This window comes from Ochotona princeps, chromosome 2 (genome assembly GCF_030435755.1).
Source record: "Ochotona princeps isolate mOchPri1 chromosome 2, mOchPri1.hap1, whole genome shotgun sequence".
NCBI lineage: Eukaryota > Metazoa > Chordata > Mammalia > Lagomorpha > Ochotonidae > Ochotona > Ochotona princeps.
Genome location: NC_080833.1, coordinates 94,356,747 through 94,379,319, shown reverse-complemented (window position 1 = coordinate 94,379,319; position 22,573 = coordinate 94,356,747). Strand labels below are relative to the sequence as shown.

Here is a 22,573-nt window from a genome sequence, read left to right as displayed (position 1 = left end):
GACACATCTTCCTGGAGCTCACATCTTCCCTCCTAGAAAGCATGATTCTGGAATTCATGAGGGGGGAAGGGTTTGGGGTGAAGGGGGGGAATCCCAGTACCTATGAAATTGTGTCATGTAATGCAATGTAATTAATGAATAAATGAATATTTTAAAAAAAAAAAAAAAAAAAGAAAGCATGATTCTGATACCCAGATTCCTGCTCAAGTGGCCCCATTGCTTCTGTTCACTTTCAGAGCCTGCCAAGTCCTTTTCCAATGGCCCATCATCATGGGGGGATGGCCCCCAAAGCTGGTATGAGACACCCAGCTCAGAGACCCTTATGTGTGTATTTTAGGAAGTGAAGAGATGGTATGGCTGAAGCTTGGATGCAAAGCCCGAGATGTCCACATGTGTGTATATGAGGGCCCTGCTCTGTAAGAAAGACTTAGGGTGGGGAGAGAGGGGACTGTCTGTGCTCTGGGAACCAAAACATGGGCTGAATCACTGGTGTCTGAGAATTCTCATTATGAACTTTATTTTTTAGGCCATTGTGAAGATATATTTAAAAATGAAGGAATGTTAGTCATATTGTCACACAAAGTAAGCTCTCTAATATTTATACATGAATGTGCAGCCCTTGTAGCAGGACAGGACAGTCTAACATCAGTTGGTCAAGGGCTGCACAAATTTGCTAGGGCACATTTGTTGCAGGAAAGTGAATTTCATTTTATTGGACCTCTGGCCAGCCAGTTAACTGCTGCAGGAAAACAGAGCTTGGCCCATCCAAGGTCTGACAGAAAGTCAAAAAAAGCTTAGCACTGTGAGATCTAGAAGCCAGTCCACAAGGGCAATCTCATTATAGATGTTCTGGAAAGGGAGTAGACAGCAGGATCACCTTGCCTTTTCAGCTGTGAGCTGAGCCTGGAGATAAAAGAAAGAATACTTCAAATCCCAGCCTGGTAACCTTAGGTCTGTACCAAGTTACTAAATCATTGATGCTCAGAGCTAGTAGAGTGCTGCCCAATCAAATAGCCAAGAGTGTTCAAATAGTTCTGGATCCTGTTCCAAGACAGTATGGCCATTCCTCCTCACTGTTTACAGTAAGCCTTTGTCAGCTGCTCTTTACTCCACCCTCTGCCCTGGAACCAGTGGATCTCAGCATGGATGGTTGGTCATCAATGGGCTTCACCTTCCCAAGAGGACATCCAATTTACCTAGGGAGGCTGGGGACCACAAATGAAGCAGAAGCAAAGCCAGCAGATTTTAGCATAGCAGATAACCTTGGGCAGGAGCATATCAACTATGACCATGGAACCTTTGAAACATCTAGACTAGGTAAGATTAGCTGTAGTCAAGGATCAGGGCATTAGAAAATGACCAACATTGGACTTCTCATCAGTCCAGTGAGTTGAAGGAATGGGACCAAATTGATTCAGATTTAGGCAATCAAGAGATGCTGATCTTTTTGTAGTTGAGGCCAATGTCTTTGTAGCCAAGAATTGTAATGAAATCAATATTTATTTCCACTATATGAATAAATAGAGCCCACAGCTCAGTAAATGGCAGCCAAATAATTCTTGTTTTAAAAATTTAATTCAAAAAGAGGTCGCCTCTTAGCCTTTTGACTAAGACCAAGTGTAATTTAATTCAGAGATACAAGTGGCAGGTAGAGCAGTCCCATACATTGTCTCACTCAGCAAATGCTTGCAATGACTAGGACTTGGCCACACCAAAGCTGGTAGTCAGGAATTCAGCCAAGCTCTCCCACATGAGAGGTAAAAATTCAACAAATAAAGAGACAGTGCTGCTGTTTTCCAATGCCTGCACCAGCAGGAGCTGGAACCAGACACTAAACCCAATCACTTCAGCATGAGATCAGGCAAGTTAATAAGAGTCTAGGGTAAATGCCTGTCCTGAAAATTATTGCTATTCTAAAAAATGATGGGAAGCTGACCAAAGGATAGATTCTGCCCACACAATAAGGAAACAGCAGAAAATGCAATGGCACCTGAAGAAAGGTCAGTCCACATATGTGAAGATGATCTGCCTCAGCATCTTATTCCTATTCTTTCTAGTTCTTTGCCCATGTCCAACCCTAACCCCAGGCTCTGTTACCTTCACAGGGAGTCAAGGCTTCTCTTCACAGCTTGGACAAGGGGAAAGGGGCCTTGGTTGCAGGATGTGCCAGTGAAGTCATCCATGTCAATGGACCAGATCGTGGCCCCTCCCATGTTTAAATTCTTTAAGAACTGAACCTGTGGGAGGCACAGAAGGACAGAAATCAGAAGAGACCTTTAAATACCCATGACTAAGTCAGGTTCAAATGAGGGTTCAAGCTTAGAAGGCAGCAGTAGATGGATTGTACAATGTTAGAGAATCCCTGCAGGAAAAGATGGCTCAGAGAGATCCTGCAAAGGGCCACAACCTACTAAGAAGCTCTCGTCTGGTTCATGGAGTCAACACTCTCTAGGTTCAGTATTCTTGGAGGTTGTGAAAGCTCTGCTGGATACAGCAGAGACTAAGAAGATTTTAGTAAAAGCAAAATGAACAAGCAAAAAAACAAAACCAACCAACCAACCAACCAAAAAAAAAAAAAAAAATCCAACACACCCTGGTGTTGTCAATTGCACTAATTTCTTCTTCCTTTCCTGAGCCTTAAGGAAAACAAACGCCAAGGTCTGTGGATTGCTATGTACAGAAATCTGGAGCCCATTAGATGAACAAGCCATGAGAAGGACTGAAGGGTTTATCCTGAGAGAACTGACAACCATGTAGGCACCAAGGTTTCTTTTATTCCCTTTACTTTCTCTTCTTCCTTTTCACCTTTACTTCTCTACTTACTCTCAACTTTGCTTGCATCCTTATTACCTTTCTGTGTGTACCACAGGATGCTCAGATATATAAACCTGGGCTATAGTGGAGCCTTGGGTACAATCCTGAAGTAGGGGGTCCCAGAAGCTCCTCCATTTTGAAATTAAGGTTTGGAGGAACTTTGCCACACATTCTTGTTTCCCATCCAAGAGAGCACCTTTCTCTTTCCTGTCCCTTTTAGCTACCTACCTTGTTCTTCACACTCTCCACGTCATCGTAGCCCACCCACTGGTTGCCCTTGACTGCATAAGGAACCTGCTGATCCTGGAGCCTTGTGATCTTGGCTCCTTGTAGGAATTGGCAGATCTGATGAGGAAATGGTAAACAAGACGGTCAGTAACAGATTTCTCTTGAGACTCAATAGGGTAGATTTGGCAGACTAAGGATTTGGTGAAATAACAAAATCATCTCAGGGATCAGACTGGGAGAGAAACTATATGATACACTGTACAGAATGGATGGTTCAGGATGAACTGCTGAGAACTCTTTGTGCTAAGATCTCATTAGGAAGAGCTATCCAAAACAATCAGTTAGAAAATACCAAGTTTTAGATTAGATACCGGTATTGACTAGTTAACCTTCCCGTTTCCTCATGTGCAAAACATAAATAATCATAATCATGCTATCTACACACATTTTTTATATTATCATTGCTGGGATCAAATTAACTGATACTGTGTATATTACCACATTTGGAAAATAGTGAAGTGCTCTGCAAATGTGTGTTACTCTGATGACCATCACCATTATTCTGCACCTTGTAGTTATCCCTAATTCAATCTCATTATTTTTCCCCTACCCCCTCTCCCTTTCCCATATGTCCTGTCCTGGAATTTCCTCTGCTATTACCAGCAGCTTTTGCATTCTATTAACATAAGTAAGAGCTGATAAAAAAATAAACCGCTAGTGGGGGGGAAAAAGGCTCAACATCATATAGAAAATGCATTCTTGATTATATACACTTTGGGGGTTTTCTATATTCACATTCACCTCAGTGAAAGCAGAAAATTAAAGTTGCATATTTTTAAAAAATCAGCTTTTAATAAAAATTTATAATGACCTTTGGTGACAAATTAGATAATCCAATTAAATTGCCCATGAGATGGGAACTGCATGTCTTTCCAGTGGTCCATATCAACATCCTACCAGCAGATTCTGAGTAATGGGCTTCCTAGCTTTTACATTAGGAATGTTGTTGCCACTGACGTAGAACTATCCAAGCATGGGTCACCTTCTTACCCACCCCCAGTCTGTCAGACGTCCTGAGAGTCAATGAGGAGTCTAATGATGAGTCATGTGCTTTGCCCCTTGCCAACTTAACTGATGGTGAATCCATAGTTCTCTATGAGCTGGCGGGGGGGGGGGCGCGGTGAGGGGAAACTTTACCCTGATCATGTATCATAGTGCATGTCAAGTTCACTCAGCACGGACTCACGACATACACATACTGAAGAGGATGGGTCAGGCTTCGTCTTTTCTCACCTCTGTAAATGCATTGTTAGGCACCTACTTACTCAAGTCAAGAACTGGGACAGTATCCCTTTTCCAATCATATATACCTTTTCAATACCCTTCCGCATTCTCTGCAGCTTATTGCACTTCCTCCAAGAAGTATTCCCAGACCTCTCCCCAGAATTAAGAATTTCTCTTGTGTGTTCCAAGAATATTCTGTATCCCACTTCTCCCCTCATAATATCTCAGTAACAATTGCTCTGTTATTGCCTCATTGACTGCGAAGCCCATTTTGGGCATGGCAGGTACCTCATAATAAGCTAGGATGCCTGATGACCCAGTGATGGGACCAGGGGCTCCAGGACCGGAGGCAGAGGCCCCAACAGCAGTGTCTGCAGAGGCCAATGTGAAAGAGCGTCCATACGTGGGGATTCCCATGATTATCTTCTCTGTGGGCATGAGCTTGTGTGCCCAGTATCCAAGAGCATATTCCTAGAAGGGAAAGAGAGATTGAAACCCAGGGCATGAGTAAAGAAAGGGGCCAAGCTTTTCTCAGCCTCCTTCCAAAACTTCATAGAGATGACTCCTTGATGTCTCCTTGTATATCTGGGCACAGATAGGCCCACAAATGTAACACATCCAATCTCCTTCAGCAGCTAGAAGTTTGCTTTCTTTTTCAAGTTGTAAAAGAGAACTTGAAAATAGGTCACAAGAGAAATGAGACAAGAGACCTAGAAAAGACCAAATCAGGATTCTTGTCCTCCTTCTTCCATTTTTGAGCCAGTTGCCTATAAAATATGTCTACAGTGTTACTGACAGGAGTAACGGCCAGAACTGTGTCTGCAAGGCCTTGCAGCAACTTGGACCCAAGGGGATTGCAGGGAAGAGGCACCTTTGGGCCTTCCCATCCTCCAGGATAAAATAAGACAGCCAATAGACCTTGGAAATATTTTCTCAACCCTTCTGCAATGAAGTAAAAAAAATGCCTCAGAATTATCAAAACCATTCAAGTAGCACCCTTAAAAGCTTCTTCCTCACACTGGAGTCTAAGGTGTCATCAAAAGACCCTCCCTTGTCCCAGAGTGCAGATGTAGTTTGACAGCAAGGAATGGCTCCTTCACCTTTCCCCACTTCAGACACAGGAGAAAAAAAAAAAGAGGACGTGAACAGTTGCTGCGCCCACCTTCCTCCATACCTCGACCCTCCCCACCCTAAGCAAATGCCCACATGGGTGTGCATCTCTTTCAATTACATAAACATTATTAAAATTAAATATAGCTGACAAAGGGGAAGAACTGAAGAGGGCAAATGTAAGTCAGTTGTGTAGAGTCCCAGGAAAACTTCAAGCTGGAAATCCAGAAATCTAGTGATAGACTAATGATTTTTTTAGTTGCTTTTGTACTTATGATTTTGTACCTTTAAAAACAAAGGCCTGCTCATTGGACAGCACGAACACCAGGACAGGGGCAGGGGTGGCTGTACAGAAGGGCACCTGCCAGTAGGTGTGTGGGCTGGATAGTAGGTTGGTTAGGTTGAGCTGGGCTTCAATGCCCATCGACACGTGCGAGAGCTAAACAGGATGTGGGACAGACTTGACAAGCCTGCAGTGCGTACTGGCAAGCATGGGAACCAGGGTAGGGGGCAGAACTGGTGGGGGTTATGGGGAGTCGCCCCAACCAGGCTGCAGCTCCAATCAGTTTGCGTGAGGACCGAGTATGAAGTGGGCAGGATTGAACTGGACTACAACACTGGTTGGTTCACGAAGAAGACAGGGCTGGAAACAGAACGGACCCAGCAATCCCAACGACCAGCATGAGCATGTGACGGACGCTGTCGGACTCTGTACTAGCAAACTTGTGCAAGAATCAGGCCTGGGATCATCTCAGATGAAGTTTCTTTGGAGATCCCTCCAACTGAACTGCTGATCTTAGAACCCCAACCATGAAGAGACTGTCAGCCAGTGGATTCTGAATAGGATTCATTGTGATTGGAACTGAGAGATTGGCAGCAATCCAGAACTGAGGAACTATCAAAACTGTATGAGCAGGACCCTCAGAGCGCGCCTCCCGTTGGGGATCTGGGATGGATGGGAGGTTGGGTGGGGCTTTTCCCTTTGTTTTTTTCCCTGACCCCAGATACAGGGAAAAATGATATTGATGTGGAAACAATGGTATTACCCACTTTCACCCTGTAGCCCTTGACACTTTGTTCCCTAATCAACTAAGATTATTAAAAATTAATTTAAAAAAAGAAAAGAAAAAATATAAAGAAGAAACATTAACCTCAAAAAAAACAAAAAAAAGAGATTACATTTTTGCACTCTATGTATTTATCTTCACAGACAATAAAAAACATTGTGACCTTAAAAAAAATAAATAAATAAAAAATAAAAACAAAGGCCTGGGGCCCGGCGGCGTGGCCTAGCAGCTAAAGTCCTCGCCTTGAACGCCCCAGGATCCCATATGGGCGCCGGTTCTAGTCTCGGCAGCTCCACTTCCCATCCAGTTCCCTACCTGTGGCCTGGGAAAGCAGTTGAGGACGGCCCAATGCATTGGGACACTGCACCCGCGTGGGAGACCTGGAGGAGCTTCCTCGTTCCTGGCTTCAGATCGGCACAGCACTGGCCGTTGCGGCTCACTTGGGGAGTGGATCATCGGACGGAAGATCTTCCTCTCTGTCTGTCCTCCTCTCTGTATATCTGACTTTGTAATAAAATAAATAAATCTCTTAAAAAAAAAAAGCCTAGCGGCTAAAAATAAAGGCCTGAAAACATACATCCCAAACCACATTTTCTCTCCTCAAATTTTAGGAATATACATTCTCATATATGTACCAGAATAGCAACAGCAATATTTTTTCTTACACTTCACATTTCCAACTTTTCATGACTTTCATATCAGCATATCTTTGATCAATCATTACATTTGCTAGGCTTCCATTTCATCACTAAGACATGTCAGCCGTGCCTCCTGCTTGGACAGTCTCAGGGGGTTGTTTTGAAGATCATGTTAAATAAGGACTGTGAATAGACAAAGGAAGGTACAGGTTTGATGCACATGCAGGTGTAAAGTATACCAAAAATGAAAACTTGAGAAAAGACTTGGATGGATGATGTCCAAAAACAGAGCTCAGGCACATGAACCATCAGTTCTGACAGCTTCCAGGTGGCATTTTCCTGGTTTCTAGCCAAAGCATTTCCCTGCACTCACAATCTGCTCTTGGACTTATGGCTGCTGCTTCCATCAACTCAGGAGTAACTCCAGATGTGCTGGACAAGAGCCAATGTCCCCCTGAACGTTCTGTGTATCACTCACCACATTGAGGTAGGAGCTCATCCCCCGGTCTCGATACCCCTTCCTCAGAGGACTGTTGTGGCCTGTGACTAGAGGCCTTTCCCAAAACCCATGGAAGTCAAAGGACAGGAGGTTGATGAAATCCAAGTCTCTAAACATCAGAAGCAAGGAAGAAATTTTAGGGTGAGCAAAGGTAGAATCTATCCTATATATTCTGGGGGGTTTTGTTTTAATTTTTAATTTAAATTTTACTTTTATTTAAAAGACAGTTACAGAGAGGAGAGATAGAGAAAGGCTTTTCATCTGCTGGCTATTTCACTCCCCCAATGGCCACAATAGTCAGAGATGAGCCGACCCAAAGCTAAGAGCCGGGAGTTTCCTCCAGATCTCCCATGTGAGTACAGGTGTCCAGGGACTTGAGTCATCCTCCTTCGCTTTCAGAGGTCATAAGCACGAAGCTGGATCAGAAGTAGAGGTGCTGGGAAATGAACCAGCAGCCCTCTGGGATGCTGGTGCCACAGGCAGAGGCTAAGCCTACTGTGCCATGGCAGCAGTTCCAGGAGGATTTTGCATATTATTAGGATTGAAAGCTGTGAAACAGAAGACAGTCCTGGCTGTGCTACAGGGTTGACAGTGACCATGCCTGTCTGCTTCTTCCCCTTATTCCTTAGACATACCAACACATGAAATGCATGGACCTGGGGAAGCATGCTGATATACTCACTTGGCCAGTTTTTCAATCTGATAGCTGTTATCAATCATCTGCCTCCACGCTGCCACGCCTGCAGTCAAGAGAAGCCTTTCTTTGTTAGTATTGGCGAACTCTTTCTGAAAGGCTTCTGCTAATTCCTATGAAAAGCAAGAAAACAAGGTGTCAGACTTTTCCTCCCACAGCACAACACTGAACATCTGAGGTCAACCCTTTCCTGCCTAACCCACATGGGGCTATCTCAAGCTGCATATGCTCCGGATGTCTCCACAGTTGGCAGGAAGACCCCAGCCTCTCTGCACTCAGGAAAGAACTATCTGTGCTTCCTCCTGATAGGTTTTCTGAGCCATCTAATAGCATTTTCTGTAATGTTATCAGTGCACAGGAAATTGTACAATCCTGTACTCTTACATGGGTATTGCTTTGCTTTGGTGTTACTTGTTCACTGCATACGGAGCTCTGTTGGATGCTGTTCCTGCCCTACACTAGAAACAGAGGTTTTTTTTCCTGTCAGTGGGGGCTTCTGAAAGGCCCAAGCTGTGCCTCCCAACCCATCTTAACTGCCCCTTTTTGTCTGCCAATGTGGTCATGAGTTTGTCACATTAAAAACATTGAGTGTGGGGCCCGGCGGCGTGGTCTAGCGGCTAAAGTCCTCGCCTTGAAAGCCCCGGGATCCCATATGGGCGCCGGTTCTAATCCCGGCAGCTCCACTTCCCATCCAGCTCCCTGCTTGTGGCCTGGGAAAGCAGTTGAGGACGGCCCAATGCTTTGGGACCCTGCACCCGCGTGGGAGACCTGGAAGAGGTTCCTGGTTCCCGGCATCGGATCGGCGCGCATCAGCCCGTTGCGGCTCACTTGGGGAGTGAATCATTGGACGGAAGATCTTCCTCTCTGTCTCTCCTCCTCTGTGTATATCTGGCTGTAATAAAATGAATAAATCTTTAAAAAAAAAAAACAAAAACAAAACAAAACAAAAACATTGAGTGTGGACCTGGCGCAGTAGCCTAGTGGCTAAAGTTCTCTCCTTGCACATGCCGGGATCTCATATAGATGCCAGTTCTAATTCTAGCAGCTCTGCTTCCCATCCAGCTCACTGCCTGTGGCCTGGGAAAGCAGTCGAGCACAGCCTTGGGACTCTGCACCTGCGTGGGCAACCCAAAAAGGCTCCTGGCTTCTGGCTTCGGATCGGCTCAGCTCTGGCCATTGTGGCCACTTGGGGAGTGAATTATTGTACACAAGATCTCTTCCTCTGTCTCTTCTCCTTTCTATATATCTGATTTTTCAATTAAAAATAAAATAAATCTTAAAATAAAACCATTGAGTGTAAGTGTAACAAGGATTCTAACTCACATGAATCAATGCAGTGAAACGAATTTTGTCTTTCAAATCTGGATAGATCCAGTCGACATCCAGGCCATCAAAGTCATGGTTCCTCAGAAATGATATCACAGAAGCAATAAATGCTGATTGTGAATTAGGAGAATCAGCCATAGGGTGGAACCTGGGTAGAAGCAATGCAGATGTTTTTCAGAAAGAACAAGGAATACCCATAGTGGAACACATTTTTCTACAAGAATTCTGAGACAGTCTCTCCCTCTCCCAATCCCTGCTCCTATTGGAGCAAGTGAGAGGAAGAAAGACTATGGGCCAAAAAATTGACCCAGTCACAAAGGGGGTGGGAAGCAGAGGGGGGATTAGGAGATCTGCAGACCTCCATGCAAAGTAATGGAGCTGCCTTGGAGGAAGATTCTCCTTGGTCTGACTTCAGAAAGCTCCTCTGAGCCCTCTGCTCAGCTCCATCTTGACCATTGGCTGTTTATCTTCAAAGATTCTGGTTTTAACAGGAATCTTGCAGCGTCGGTTTAGTGGGAAATCTTGGTATCTGATCACCTTCAAAATTTTATCCAAATTTCCACTTTTGACCATCCCTCTGATCATCTTAGCCTGCCTTTTGCAAAGTAATAATAAGAAATCCTAATGGGTCAGGTTAGCAAGACTCTCGTAGTCCTATTTCCTTATCCCATTTCCTACCCATCAATCTCTGACACTTGCTTCTTGGCTATCAATCTCTTGCTTTTGCTATAGTCAGAATTCATCCCAGCCCTTTTCTCCTACTGTCATTATTCCTGGGTAAACTATATCTTTAAACATTGTCCAGCTTTGGTTGCCTTATACCTTTGGAAAAGCAACCTGTAGCATGCAGTGTGGTAAACTAAGGGTTCACGTCCCAGGTCAGAATACATTCTGGTGAATGTTTTGCTACTAACCAGACTTCTAGGTTTCAGTCTGGCTAACCCTAAGTTGGGATTGAGGGAACTAAGCATACTTAATGTGCCTCAAAATGATTACATTTAGGGAAACCCCATGAAAGGCACTGAAATTGAAAAAAAAAAAAGTAAAGATCCCTGGTTGCAAATGAGATATTGTTCACACATAATGCTAAACACTCCACCAAAAAGCTGTTGAGCTGATAAACCAATTTAGTAAAGTTGTAGATTATAAGATCAGCTTACAAACAATATAGCATTTTTATACAGTAATGATGATCTCACTGAAAGAGAAGCCAGAAAAGAAATACCATTCATAATAGCTACAAAAATGAAGCATTTAGGGTATAGAAGTGAAAGACGATTTTTAAAAATTGATGGAAAAATCAAGGACACACACAGAAACAGAAGCATATTCTTTACTCATGAGTTGGAAGAATTAATATATAATGAAATATGTTACCTAAAATAATCTATGGCTTCAATTATTCTCTCCCAAAGTACTAATGATATTCTTTATAGAATCGGAAAAAAAATCCTAAAATTCATATAGAATTACAAAAGATGAAGAATAGTCAAAGTAGTCCTTAGCAACACACAAACAAACAAAAACAAATGGGAGGCAGAAAATACTTGATTTCAAACCAAAGTATAAGTAAGGCTATTAAAACCACATGGCGTATAATTCTAACAAGACATTTGTCGACAATTAAGGTGCAGAACATTTTTTTAGGAGGTGTGTGCAGAGAAATCTTCAATACCATGGTGAGCAGTGACTAATCTTTGTGTCCCACCTAGTGAGGTATGAGTAAATCCACACTAGCTCTTTCCTGTCTGATTCTAAGCTTTACTTGTTGTTGTTTGTCTATTTATTCTAGGTTTTTTTTTTTTACTTTGTTTGTTTGTTTGCTGTGAGGGGTTTCCGGAGCGATCCCGATGGTCAATGCGAGGGAGGGCGGGGGTCCAGAGGTGGAGCCAGGCTCGGACCAGAGAAAGCTGTCCTCCCTGGTCCCGAAGGACGTTTATTGTTCTTCTGTTTCTGCGGACCGCTCAGGGCTTCTGGTTGTCATTCCGATGACGTTGGTTTCTGCACGGTAGTGTTTGGATTTCTTCCATCCCCTGCAGAATCTCCGGCTGGGGTGGGTGACCTCAGAGTACTCGGCCTCCGAGGGCATCCAATTCCCCATGGCCTCCTTGGCGGTTGGGATATGTTCTGCATCTTAATTGTCGACAAATGTCTTGTTAGAATTATAAGCCAGTTTAGATTATCCTAAAATCTGCCAAGTTCAGCAAAATTATGCTTCAACACTATAAATGGCTAAATACTAAAATGAAAATAGACACAAGACAGCTGAATAGTACCCTATAGCCATTTTAAGGGGTATAGCAGCTGGTTCTGTATATAAACTAAAATTGAATTATCAATGAACGAATCACAGGATGTGCCTAAGAACTTGCATTTTTTTTAACATATTGGTTACTCAAAACCATGTCAATTCCATAATGTTGTAAATTGTTGTTGATGTTATGTTGGGACTCTTAATTGATTGGGATGATATTCTGCCGGCTCTACCTTCAGACCAGAGATGGTCACACCAAGAAACTGCTCAACTTATCTGGACAATAAGATGCTGGACTCTATGCTTGGTATAAGTTTGCAAAGAAAGAATCTTGATTGAATTTGAGCTGTTAATACTGCAGCAAGGTGGAAGAATCCACCATGGCGGAATGGCATGGGGAGGGGTTGGGGGAAACCCAGAGCCTATGAAACTGTCACATAATGCAATGTAATTAATAAAAAAAAAGTTTAAAACAAAACAAAACAAAAAAAAAAACCCTATGGCACTGGCATAAAGACTGCCACACAGATAAATGGAATGAAATAAGCAGGCAAGAAATTAGTTCACACCAATACATCCAACTTATTTTTTTTGTTTTGTCTTTTTTTTTTTTTTTTAGTTTTTTTTCCAACTTATTTTTGACAAAGCTGCTGAGAACATATACTGGAGAAAGGACAATACTTTTAATTAACGGTCATGGCAAAATGGGATATATGTCCTTCTATATGTATATATATAATTACATATGTATGGGACCTGGCGGCGTGGCCTAGTGGCTAAAGTCCTCGCCTTGAACGCACCAGGATCCCATATGGGCGCTGGTTCTAAGCCCGGCAGCTCCACTTCCCATCCAGCTCCCTGATTGTGGCCTGGGAAAGCAGTAGAGGACAGTCCAAAACTTTGGGACCCTGCACCCCCGTGGGAGACCCAGAAGAGTCTCTGGGCTCCTGGCTTCGGATTGGCTCAGCTCTGGCCGTTGTGGCTACATAGGGAGTAAATCATTGGATGGAAGATCTTCCTCTCTCTCTCTCTCCTCCTCTTTGTATATTTGACTTTCCAATAAAAATAAAAATAAATCTTTAAAAAAAGCATATTTATAATTATATATGTATATTACTAGATCCCTACCTTGCACTATATACAAAGCAACTTAAGAGGGATCAAATATCTACATGTAAGGCTGTAAACTATGAGACTGCTAAAAGAAAACATAGGGGAAACACTTCAAGATGTTGGTAGAGGTGGTTACTCTTTGCATAACCCCCTGAAGTGCAGGCAACAAAAGTAAAACTAGACAAATGGAATTTTACCAAATCCAGAGATTTCTGCACAGCAATGAAAATAACCAGTCGAGTGAAGAGCATCCAATAGAATGGGAAAAGTATTTAAAAAGCACTTATCTGGCAAAGGACTAATATCCATAATGTATCATCAACTCAAATAATTCAAAAGCAAAAATCAACCAATCCAGTTAAGAAATGGACAAAACATTTTAACAGTTTGCAAAAGAAGACACACAAATGGCCAAAAAAAAAAACCATGAAAAATGCTCATGATCATTTAGTAAGTACAGAGATAAAAATAAAATGAAACATGAAATATAATTTCATTCCTGTCAGGATGCTGATTATCCAAAAGGCCGAGAGCAACAGTTGCTAGTGAGAATGTGAAGAGAAACTCTAATATATTGTTTATGGGAATTGAAATTAATGCAGCCTTTGTGAAAAACAGTATGGAGTTTTTTTTTTAAGTAGACATAGAACTGTGATATCATCTTTCAATCCCACTAGTAGCAAATACTCAAAAGACATGAATTGATTTTATCAAAGAGATACCTGCTTCACTATGCTTACAGAAACACAAATTTGGCTATTCACAATAGCCAAAACATGAAATCAACCCAGGTGTCCACCGTCAGATGAATGAATAAGGAAAACGTAGCAAACAGGAGGATCGTGAAACAAATCTTCAGAGTCTCTCATCTGGATTCAAAACACATGAAGTTTGTTGCTGGATAGCCACACCAGGGCCACCAGTAGCATTCAACATCCAAAGCCATAAGTGCGATTCTGTATTTTCCCACGTTATGGCACTTCTGGCTCTCCCATCCCTGAACTGACTTAGAGACTTGGATTAAGTCTGTCTCAGTCAATATCAAATTGGTATTTTGATTACTGTATGTGTCTCAGCTGAATAGTGGTAGATAAACTTAGGAACTGGGTCATTACTGTAAAGTACGGTAGAAATCAATTGCCAGGTTATGTTTTGCATTGCCAAGTGTTTACCATGACAGAGCCATTGCATCTGGGCCTCAGGGCCAATGTCCCTGATTTCAGGAGAGGTGCCTGTTGAATAGAACTGTGCCAATTTACTCCTTAGAAATGAGTCTGTGCATGACATGGATCCTAGTTTTCTACATAGCACCTGACACAGAGCTTCGAACTCACCCAGTAATGGCAGTTATACTAATGTAATGACTATTGCTATCACTGAGCCCTATTGCAAATTGACACTACAAGGCAATTTGTTTGCATTACCTGCCTTCATAATTTTACTCTGAGGTAGATTCTGTTATCATCATTAAATAGTTAAAGCAAACAAGCTAAAAACAGTACCAGAGGCTTAGAGTTGTTAAGAAACTTTCCTAAATTCGCATAGCTTGATACAGCTGCAAATAAAAGGAAAACCCAAATCAATATGTCTGTCTTCAAAGTCCTATTTATAATTATTAAGCTGGCATGTACTGGGCACTCAATTAATTAATATATGCAATTAAATATATGCAATTAAAATGAATGAGTGAAAACATGTTTAATTGCATCAAAATTTAGGCAAGTATTAACAAGGCATATTTGAGAATCAGAAGGATAGTTATTAAAAAAAAAAAAAAAAAGAAGGATAGTTGCCCTGGAAGCCTGTTCACCATTGAAGGGTGTTCATGGTGGAGGTGACGTAGTGACAGCTAAGTTAGGTATTCTGATTTTTCTTCCTTTATTATGTATGCAGAAATCCACACAGGACTTCAACCCCTGCTTCTCTTCTCTGCCTCTTTTAGCTTTAACTGACAAACCACATACAAAGGTTTTATGAACAGATTTCTGCGGAATAAGACTTTTTGCTGACATTAAGAACTCTGAACTTTTAAAAGTGTTAGCATTTTAGAAGTGGAAGCAGAAGGAATTCAAAATTAGACTAACTGAAGTTGAATACTGAAAACAATGTATTTGCGTATTTGTACCTTGTTAGCTCTTGATATAAATGGGATATCACTTTCATGTGAGTGGAAAATGTAATTTACAATGCATGCTTTGCCTTATAGCAACTCTTTTCCAAGCAAAGTCATCTCCTCTGCTGTTCTACTCTTCTTCGGCCATCTTGCTGCTCACTCCTGACCCAAGAAAACACCATCCACAGGTTGCTATGGACCAACGTTAACTTTATAAGTGCAAATAATGCATTCAGCCTATTCCATGGTGCAAAGTCAAACCCTCAAGTGCTTAAAATAACGACATTTCAGGCCCAGCGCAGTAGCCTAGCAGCTAAAGTTGTCACCTTGCATGCGCTCGAATCACATATAGATGTCGGTTCTTATCTCAGCAGCCCTGCTTCCCATTCAACTCCCTGCCTATGGCCTGGGAAAGCAGTCGAGGACAGCCCAAAACCTTGGGACCTTACACTTGCGTGGGAGACTGGAAGAGGCTCCCAGATCAGCTCAGCTTTGGCCATTATGGCTACTTGGGGAGTGACTCAATGAATGGAAGATTAAAAAAAAAAAAAAGATAGCCACATTTCATAACTAAAACCATCTCCCTACTATCTATAATATTTACAAAAATAAAAATATTGCTCACAGCCCTGTTTCTCCTAGGCTTTCAGGAACTGAATTTGTGTTAAGTTCCTGGTGCATTTCTTCAAACACTCCAGGAAACCTAGTGCTGTACCTCTACTGTGACAAACATAAATCCATTTTGACACCTGAGCAAGGGGGAGATGTGTCATTGTTTAATTCAGTACCCCTTTCAGGAGACAGGGAAGAGGTGATGACCAGACATTACAAGGGAAAATGAAAATTTGAAAAAAGAGGCAGTCTTACCCTTCAGAACCAAACAGGTACCCTCCAATGGACACGAGGATTTTCAGGTTGGGATTCCTAATGTTAAAAAGCAAGTTGATTATTTCCCTTTTGGCTACCTGGGATTAATTCCCGATGTAAAGAATATGAACAATTAGGGGTCTGGCTGCTTAGCAACTGAGTTCAGTGAAGGAATCGGGCACCAGGAGAGAATATAACCCAAGGAAGTGCATGGAGATGAGAGAGTAGGTTGTAGATCAAGTTGTAACTGACATATTTCCTCCCAGACCTCCTCAGATGCTCCCACCCCCATTCCACTGACTTGGTTTTGAGACTGCTGATGGCCTGATAAAGCGCTGTGGCATTCTTGTCGTCAATGGTGATCTTGTTGTTACTGATGTTTGCGAATGCATAGATGAGGTGAGAGCATAGGAAGGGGTCAATGCTCTCAGCGGTGAATTTTCCTGGTTCCTGCCGGTACTGGGACCAACTGGTAAAGTAGCAAACCAGTTTGTAGGCAGAAGCTGAAGTAGAATGGAGAAAGCAAAAAAGGCACAAGTGTTGTTGCCTTGGAGTTCAGAAAACTACAAGTTTCTCACCCAAGATAGCCAGCACGATGGGTACACAAAGGGACAGTCAGAGTCATAAACATGTTAGTGTCAGAACTGGAGGGAGCAATGCATGTAGCAGAGATAGGAGATTCAGGCAGTGGTGACTCATGACCTACTCACCTCCCTGGAGAAGCAGTGAGACCACTAAACCTGTAATGGATGGGCAGAAAGAGAAAGCTTGTTGATCCCAATCTGGATCATCCCGCCCAGACAATGACGAGGTGTTTGTGTGAGTGACTACAAACAAGAAACAGCCTTGCTTCCTCTGAGCTCTCTAGCCACAGCTGCTGTGGCTCTACTGACCTTGGCTGCCCCAAGGCTGAGACAGTTTTCAAACTGGTTATTCACTTATCCAACAAAGTTCTACTAAGTCACCTACTCTGTGGCAAGCATCGTCTAGAGTAGTAGAAAAGCTAAAATCACATCTCTGCCTTCCCTGCTCTCCAGGAGCTTGTCTGAAATGAAATATTCTTATAGGGAGAGTGACCGTAGACTTTATGGTCCAATTATTATGGACCATAAATAAATGGACAATTATTAATAATTTATCTAGGGCAATAACTTGGGACATAACTGTTGCGGGAAAATGGAAATGACCGGTTTCTTTATGTATAAGCAACTCTCAGAACAAGGCAGGGTGAATGGAGAAGTGTGAGTTGGCACTGGTGGTGCTTTAAGCCTGTGTCTTTGATGTCATACCCAGCCTCTTCTCCGTGGCATGCTTTGCTTGGGAGTAAGAATGACCATGAAATTGCTCTCTCCTTAATTCATCCTCCAAAGTGGAAAGTAAATGTAGAACCTTGAGTCTTAGAGATGTTTCCTAATGAGCAAGACTCTTTTTAACTATGTTTCTACCAGCCTAAGAACATCATGCAGTGTTGGGGTCTGAAAATAGAAAAAGGGAAGTTATAAAGGAAACAGGACCAGGCACACAGCTGCTGGAGCTGGGTGTGTCCCTTGCAGAGCTCAGGTTCTCTCCTGCTCATTCACATTCCTGCCAGGCAAGGGGCAGGGTAGGCAGAAAACTGATTTTCCTTGCCCTCCTTAAGTGGGCAGAAAAATTCTGGTTAGTACTTCTGCTTGTCAGGACTCCCTCCTCCAGGATTTTCTCCTATACATTGCCTCCCTACTGGCTACTTTCCTGAGGTCCCATGGCGAAGAGCTTCCAACAGGCTCTAGCTAAGTGTATTGCTCATGGCTTGAGAGTGTTAACAAAGGAAAAGACATACAGTTGGCACTGTTGTCTGCTTTCTCTATCAGACATACCCCTCTCTTCCTGGTCAACACACCTTGTTTATTTATTTAGTCTCATCTCCATCTTCTAGCAAATTCTCATCACTATGAATGTCAAAGTTTTGTCTCTGATTTCTAGAATTGGGAAAGGGGGGAGGATTACATAGTAATGTTTAGAAAACTATGAATACAAACAGTTATCCTGCAAGTGAGAAATGGGGGGTCCCTAAAAGCTTTAGAATGTACTCAAAGCACAGCCCATGAAGGGTATGACTCCCAACACAAGACTCACACGTTAAGACACTGGGAAAGCATTACCCTCCCTGTGTTTTGAGCTCCAATCCTAATGCAGGCAAGTACACCTCCGTGTAGAAAATGTCCTGAGAGTGCAGAGGACTTTGGCCACTGCTGCTCTCTTGCCTGTGCAGGGAGCATTACATGGCACCCCCTGCGACAGTTGTCTTACTTGATTAGTTTTTTTTAATGTACTGAAGTGAACAGAGATTGCAATCTCAAGAAAGCAGCTAGATCACTTTTCCACAGTCTGCACTCTCCCTTCTCTCCTCACTAACTGCCCTGCTGAATTATCAGGACTCCCTCCCTCAGCATCACTCACCTGCCCAGAGAGCTCTCTTGTCCATGATGCTTGTTCCCATATCTCCCAACAGCTTCTTCTGGGATGCAGATGCTCTGACCCTCTTATTCCCTGAGGCTTCAAAAGCCTGCTTTAACTGGAAGGAAACAAGCACAAATCCAGGCAGTTTTAGGGACTTCCCTGCAGCTACATCTTACGAAACTTCCAGGCAATGAAGTGCACACTTGGGCAATCACACCCAGCAGAAAAGCATTTCTGTGGACACAGCCACTGAGAAGCCCTAGCTTCATCCTGCTCCGTGAACTTTTTTCAAGCCTTGAGCTTCTGGCATGCAGCTTATGCATCAGCTCCAAGCTACACAGGGAGGAAAAATGGCCTGGACTCATTTGAAATTCTGCCCAAGGAAGGACAATGTGCCCTCAGCAGAGAAAGATTGCTGCTTAGAGCACTGAATCAGGAACACAAGGGTTGATGAGAGAAGTGGCTGAAGGTGTTGCTTTCAGGGTGCATGCAGATGAGGGTGGGTCTGAAGAACCCACAAATACCTTCAGGAGAGAACAACAGCAGGCTGAAGCATTTGCCAGGCACTGGTGGCAAGAAGCCCTGTTAAACTCACCACAGTTAAGTAAAAATCGTTTCTTTCTTTCTTTTTTTTTTTTTTTTTTTGCCACTTCTCTCTCCTCTTGCCCAAAGCTAGTTCAGAAACCATGCTAGCAAAATGAAAGGCTAAGGGTGAACATCTACTGTAAGGGAAAATGAAGATGAGAGCAAGTGACAGTGTACAGCAGGCCTGGCTGGGGAAGGGGATCAGACTCCACATTGTACCACACTTGGAGTCATGATGACAATATGAGCCTGTCTTATAACACGAAGTTGGGTTTGTAATTTACAGTGACTATACAACTTCCTTACCTACAGCGCAGCAAGGACAGAACAGAAGCATCTTCATCAACTGGCAGCTGCAAATGGCTTGTGAAAGTAAAAAATGAAGTTCCTGGGGCTGGCACCATGGCATAGCAAGCTAAGCCTCTGCTTATGGGGATGGATTTCATATGGGCACCAGCTAAAGTCCTGGCTGCTTCACTTCTATTCAACTCCATGCTAATACTACTGGGAAAGCAGCAGATGATGGTTCAAGATTTTGGGACACTGTATTCACATAAGTGACTTTAAAGAAGCTCCAAAGCCAGGAGCCCGGAGCTCTTTCAGGTCTCCCACATGGGTGCAGGGTCCACGGCTTTGGGCCATGCTGGACTGCTTTCCCAGGCCACAATCAGGGAGCTGGATGGGAAGTGGAGCTGCCGGGATTAGAACTGGCTGCCATATGGGTTCCCAGTGGGTTCAAGGCAAGGACTTTAGCCGCTAGGCCACGGTGCTGGGCCCACAAATCTTTGTTAAAAAAAAAATTCCTTTGATAACCACATCCTTCTAGTCATGAGTCCAGTGCACCAGCCACTTGCTTTTCCATGAAGAAATGCAGTCTCATGCATAAATAGAAATATAATAAACTCATTTTCTATCCTTTTCCTCTACTTAACACGGATATCATTCCAAATCATTGCCCATTTTTCTCATTCTTTTTGTTGGCTTCATTAAATTCCATTGTATGGCCGTATTATCACCTACTTAACCACTTTCTTCTGATAGACATTCAGATTATTTCTACTTGTTTTTGGTACCGAAAGATTCTTGAAAATATCTGTTCTTTATATGTGTATGAATTTATCTCTAGGAGAAAACCCACAGAAGGAGAATTTACGTGTCCAATATTATTTGATTTTTAGGTGCTGATATTGTTTAGTGCTCAACAGTCAGTTGAGCCACAACTTGCAGCCCAGGATCCCACATGAAAGTGACAATTTGTGTCCTGGCTACTGAGTGACTAATGTGCATGGGAAAGCAGCAAAAGATGGCCAGAGTGGTTGGGTTCCTGTCGTTTATGTGGGAGACCAGGATGAGTTCCTGGCTCCTGGTTGCAGCTTCATCCAAGCCTGCCTCCTGTGACCATTTGGGGAGTAAACCAGCAGATATAAGAGCAGTAGCTCTCCTCTCTCTATTCCCTGTCTGTCTTTCTATCTCTCTCTCCCCCCTGTCTTTTCTTCCCTTTCCTTTTCTCTCTGTAACTCCAGTTTTCAAATAAATAAATCTTTCAAAAAAAGCATTTGATTTTTAAAAAATTTTTACTTTCTTGGTTTTCTGTTGCTACCAAAAAAATGCCTGAGGCTAGGTATTATATTTAACAACAAAAAGAAAGAGTTTGATTTAGCTGACAGTTCAGAGATCCATGAGAATGTGCTGGCATCTACTTTGCAAGGACCTCATGTTAGATAGCACCACAGTGAAGGAACAGGTGCAAGAATAGTGAGCAGCACGTGAGTAAACAATTCAGGAGTGTTCCAGGTTCCCTTGCAACAACCCATTCTCCTAGAGCAGAATATCTTACTCACCCTCCCCCGCTCCCATCTCTTAAGGGTTGCACTATCTCAGGATGGCCACACTAGAGACCACACTTCTGCTACAAGAACCTTTGTGGGGACAGACCACATTCAAACCACGGCAGAAAAGTACAAAACTATCTTCCAAAGAAGTTGTGCCTCGCTCACGGCAGGCGAAAAAGTTACCTCATTGTTTCAATTGGCATCCTTTCACATGAGTGTGATTGCTAATATTTATGAATCATTTTTCTTTGTCAGAGTATCAGAGAGATTGTCCATCCTGATTGACTTCCCAAATGGCAACTAGAGTGGGGTTGGTTCAAAATCAAGAGCCTGGAACTTCATTGAAGTCACCCACATGGCTGTAGGGGCTCAAGGGCTTGAGCCATCCTCTGCTGCTTTCCTGAGCCATTAGCAGGGAGCTGAGCCACGTCGCTCTTGATGCTGAACCAGCTATTTTAGGCACTTAGGGAGGAAGCCAGCAAGCAGGTGAGAATGCTCTCTCTTTCAAAAACAGGTGTAAGGGCCCCAGTACGGTGGCCTAACAGCTAAAGTCCTTGCCTTGAATGTGCCAGGATCCTATAAGGGCACCGGTTCTAATCCTGGCAGCTCCGCTTCTCATCCAGCTCACTGCTTATGGCCTGGGAAAGCAGTCAAAGACTGAGACTGAGTTGAAGACTGAGCCCAAAGTCCTGAGACCCTGCAGCCATGTGGGTGACCTGGAGGAAGTTCCTGGCTCCTGGCTTCAGATTGGCACAGCACTGGCCGTTGCACTCACTTGGGGAGTGAATCATCAGACGGATGATCTTCCTCTCTACATCTCCTCCTCTCTGTATATCTGACTTTGTAATAAAAATAATAAATAAATCTTTTTTAAAAAGATGTAATCCAAATCAACTTATGTGTTTATTTTCAACAAATCAATGATTTCAATTCATTTGTGGACTAGAGAAGAACTTGGGCTCAGTTTTGTTAGTAGTTGGCATGGAGCTTGGCTAGTCAAGAGTTCATTTTTGCTGCCATGCGCTGAATGTTTATTAACTTAAAATCATGTGATGATTCTTCAGTGTGATGCAATTTGGAGAAAAGGATTTAGGAAGACAATTAGGTCATGATAGTGTAGACCTCTTGAATGGAACTAGTGTCCTCAAAGACAGAGGTAAGTATGCAGTAAAAAGACAGACTTCAAGGCCTGGTGAGGTAGCGTAGCAGCTAAAGTCTTCTCCTTATATCCCAGGATCCCATATGGGCACCAATTCTAATCCCAGTGGCCCTGTTTCCCATCCAGCTCTCTGCTTGTGGCCTGGGAAAGCAGCAGAGGACAGTCCAAAGCTTTGGGACCCTGCACCCATGTGGGAGACCCAGAAGAGTCTCCAGGCTCCTGACTTCAGATTGGCTCAACTCTGGCCGTTGTGGCTACATAGGAAGTAAATCATTGGATGGAAGATCTTCCTCTCTCTCTCCTCCTCCTCTTTGTATATTTGACTTTCCAATAAAAATAAAATAAATCTTTCTAAAAAATAAAAAGATGAAGACAAACTTCCATAAACCAGGAAGAGGGCCCTTAGCAGACTTTTAAGCTGCTGCAACTGGATTTTAAACTTCTCAGCCTCTGGGATGGTGAGGAGGAGTTGTTGGGTAAGCCACAGCTATAATTTGAATGTTGAATGTTCTCCGAGGTGCAGGTGTTAAAGATCTGGCTGCAGGGTTGGT

General features: G+C 43.0%; 1 protein-coding gene across 5 annotated transcripts; it reads right to left on the bottom strand.

The window, feature by feature from the left end:
- Window positions 1-883: 883 nt before the first annotated feature.
- LOC101517227 (chitinase-3-like protein 2) lies at window positions 884-18,867 on the bottom strand. Of its 5 annotated transcripts, XM_004581930.3 has the most exons (11): window positions 18,447-18,863; window positions 16,718-16,747; window positions 16,309-16,510; window positions 16,008-16,064; window positions 9,658-9,808; window positions 8,323-8,447; window positions 7,620-7,749; window positions 4,615-4,797; window positions 3,043-3,159; window positions 2,098-2,237; window positions 884-903 (listed from the first exon to the last, which is right to left on the bottom strand). In XM_004581930.3, exons 1-10 carry the CDS (start codon window positions 18,484-18,486, stop codon window positions 2,100-2,102), a joined length of 1,173 nt encoding a protein of 390 aa, XP_004581987.2. In that variant the 5' UTR covers window positions 18,487-18,863; the 3' UTR covers window positions 884-903; window positions 2,098-2,099. The 5 variants fall into 5 exon arrangements, with proteins under 5 accessions (XP_004581987.2, XP_058516022.1, XP_058516020.1 ...); XM_058660037.1 differs by lacking the exon at window positions 884-903 and having other exon boundaries at window positions 1,822-2,237; window positions 18,447-18,864; XM_058660038.1 differs by lacking the exon at window positions 884-903 and having other exon boundaries at window positions 1,823-2,237; window positions 16,309-16,476; window positions 16,586-16,747.
- Window positions 18,868-22,573: the final 3,706 nt, after the last annotated feature.

Bases quoted from the DNA above. Each gene is read 5' to 3' on its own strand.
- LOC101517227 (XM_058660037.1), bottom strand. From the start codon at position 18,486: ATGGGAACAAGCATCATGGACAAGAGAGCTCTCTGGGCAG. The intron at 16,511-16,717 runs GTGAGTAGGTCA...ATTCTACTTCAG, and splicing joins CTCACTGCTTCTCCAGGGAG to CTTCTGCCTACAAACTGGTT. The intron at 9,809-16,007 runs GTAAGACTGCCT...GCTTCTACCCAG, and splicing joins TACCTGTTTGGTTCTGAAGG to GTTCCACCCTATGGCTGATT.